Consider the following 3,072-nt stretch of genomic DNA (forward strand, 5'->3'; position numbering starts at 1 on the left):
TTAAATGTAAATTTCATAATCATAATAACTGACAGGAATAAAAGTATATTAAGTCTTTTCATTAGAATTGCTCAATAATAATTGAGATGAGACATTATTAAAGCAAAATAATAGACGAAATGTGATAATACAATATTAAAATAATTACTTTTTTATAATGATTTCTAATTATAGTTAAAGTTACGAAATATACAAAATTTTTAGACATAAATTTTTTATGATTTTTCCCATTAAAAATGTTAACTTTGGTGAGGAAAAGTATGCACATTAAATATTATTACAGATATTTATTATTTTAAGATTATTTATTATTTTTATTATATTTTGTCAAAAATTATTATATTAAGCTATAATATAACAAGTTATAAAATTTTTTAACATACCTGCTGAAGAAATTGTCTCCCTAGCAGGTTTACTTTTCAACACGATACCTATTTGTTCTTTCAATGTCTGAAGCATCGTCCTGATATCAAGATTGACTCTCTGTGGCTCAGTGATTTCATTAAGCTTAGTTTTTCGTGATGGACTGTTCGGCACTCGGCAAGAAAGGATCTCTTGCTCCGTGTAACCGTTGAGGTTCATTTCACCGAGTGGTCTACGATTGCAGTGTGACTCGAGCATGTCTAAACGTGGTGCCATTGTCAGACATGAAAGCGGCAAACTCGTTGGCATGTATCCTACAATTTTTAAATAAGAAAATTATTTTTCTTTTCATTGGCAAATAAGAAAGAAAATTAAAAAATTATTCAATGTCGCAATTTGTTCTAAGAAGGAAATTAAGAAAAATTTGACAGAAATCAACTTAAATTTCTTCAATTTAAATTAACTGAAAGTAATTACTTAACTTAGAAATGACAAAAGCTTTATAATTATTAAATCAATAATAATTAGATAGGAGCGTAAAAGCCAACGCAGGATATTTTTTACATAATCATTTTTACAATTTTGTATCATATATTAATACAGGTGTTTACATCGCTAGCTTGTCAATTTAATTCTTTAGAAACTGACTATTACAAGTGTTTTTACATATTATTATCTCAATTTTTGTCGTTATTGATACAATTCTATCACATCTCGTATCAAATCTCATTTGAATGTCTGCCATATTATAATCGCAAATAGCGGAAATTCTTTTAAATTGATAACCATGATGTTTTTAGGAAACACAAAATAAGTCTTGTGTATTAATCATGATTATCAAAATTCTTCAAATTTATTTTGTCAGCAAGTAATAAAACACGGACACCAAACAGAAATAACAATATTTAAATGATGTATTTTTTTAAATTTTAATTTTAAATATTGATGACTTTTTTTTAAATAATAAAGTTGAAACATCTATGTTATTATTATAAAATATGAAATTATAAAGTGATGTACATAAAAAATATTTTACGTTGGCTTTCATTGCTTCTATTTAATTACTAACAACTTAAATTACAGAAAATTAACGTTACAATAAAAAATAATATAATTTATGTTATTATCACACACATTAATTATCACACAAACACATCATAGATTTGTTACATAATTGACAAAATTACATTACAAAAACAACCACATTAAATAATTGTATTTTAATTGAAACATTGATGTCTTACCAGAAGTAAAGAATGTGTCTCTCATTAATTTAGCGACGGATGGACGTTTTGAAGGATTCAATTGTAACATGTTCGCTACCATATTCATGGCAGGTTTACTAATGTGTTGTGGTGTCTTGTACTGCACTTGTTTAATTCTTGAATACGTCTCCTTCAAGCTTGATGTCTCGAAAGGCGGCTTGCCCACAAGTAGAGTATACATTATGCAACCAATACTCCATATGTCAGCTTCGTAAGAATGCCCAATTTTCGTAAGCACTTCTGGAGCAATATAATTCGGAGTACCGCAGACAGTTCTGTTAAAAAATTCAAATTGTTGAAAAATTCAGTCAAATTATATAATAAAATTTTGTGTAATTATGATGAAATTAATTTATTTTTAGCAAAATAAAAATCTCACCAAAATATGTTTGTATATGTACATTAGTAATTTATTAATATTCATTTAATTAAAAAATAATTGAATTTAAATATATAAAAAATAATATAATAAAATAATAAAATAAAACTTACAAATAAAATATAATTTAATTTCTCCAAATTTAGCGTTAATAAAATTGTTTATAGGAACGAATAGAGAAGATGACACATTTATTATAACCGTATTTAAATAATAATTACTTTTTCCGTTCACCGTCGTGCACCAATTTGGCCGCCAATCCGAAATCACCGATCTTGACTTGCAAATCGTCATTCAAAAACAAATTGCCTAATTTTAAATCCCTGTGAATTATTTTGTTCTGATGCAGATAAAAAACTCCATCTAAAATTTGCTTCATGAAGTATCGTGTTTCGCATTCCGACAGCGCTTTCCTGCGCTTGTGCAGTTCCATCATCGACTACAACATTAAAGAATTATAAGACTATCATAATCGGTGATATTCGCTTGATATTCGCAAAATAGGTACTGTTATAAATAATTACTCTCTTGCGACAGAGTTCCAGGATGATGTAAATATTTTTGTTATCGTCGAAGAAGCCGTGAAAGCCAACGATGTGCCTGTGATTCAAGCTCTGGTGAATCGCAATCTCTTGTGTCATTTTTTCTCTTTGATTGTGTTTCGCCATCAGTGACATTGGCACGATTTTCCCCGCGAATACCTGGTGAGACTTTGACTCTGTGATTTCGTAACATTTTGCAAATCCACCCTAAAGTAATGGACATAAAATCAAACAAAGAAAAGAAAAATTATAAAAATTACAAAAAGAAAGGAAGAAAAATAAAAAGAAAAAATTATAAAAATTATTAAAAAAAGGAAAAAGCAAATTTATTTTTTAAAAGAAGAAACTAATATTTTAATTATAAAAATTATTTTCTATACATAATTATATTTTAATGATTTCTGAGTAATCCATATATATGTATATTTAATGTTTATTTTTAAAAATTTATAACTCAAAGAAATTCATAAGATAAAATTCTATTCATTCTTTTATGCCATGTATTTTAATATACATATGTATA

At 26.8% G+C, this 3,072-nt stretch overlaps 1 protein-coding gene across 1 annotated transcript; it reads right to left on the reverse strand.

The window, feature by feature from the left end:
* Positions 1–383: 383 nt before the first annotated feature.
* Positions 384–2,756, reverse strand: LOC105625390 (serine/threonine-protein kinase PLK1; the record flags this gene model as incomplete). The annotated part of the gene is made up of 4 exons (XM_012206723.1): positions 384–677; positions 1,608–1,903; positions 2,229–2,446; positions 2,532–2,756. Coding segments are annotated over 4 exons (1,033 nt in total), but the record flags the coding sequence as incomplete, so codon positions are not given.
* Positions 2,757–3,072: the final 316 nt, after the last annotated feature.

The sequence above is a fragment of the Atta cephalotes genome (assembly GCF_000143395.1).
Source record: "Atta cephalotes unplaced genomic scaffold scaffold01282, whole genome shotgun sequence".
NCBI classification, from domain to species: Eukaryota; Metazoa; Arthropoda; class Insecta; order Hymenoptera; family Formicidae; genus Atta; species Atta cephalotes.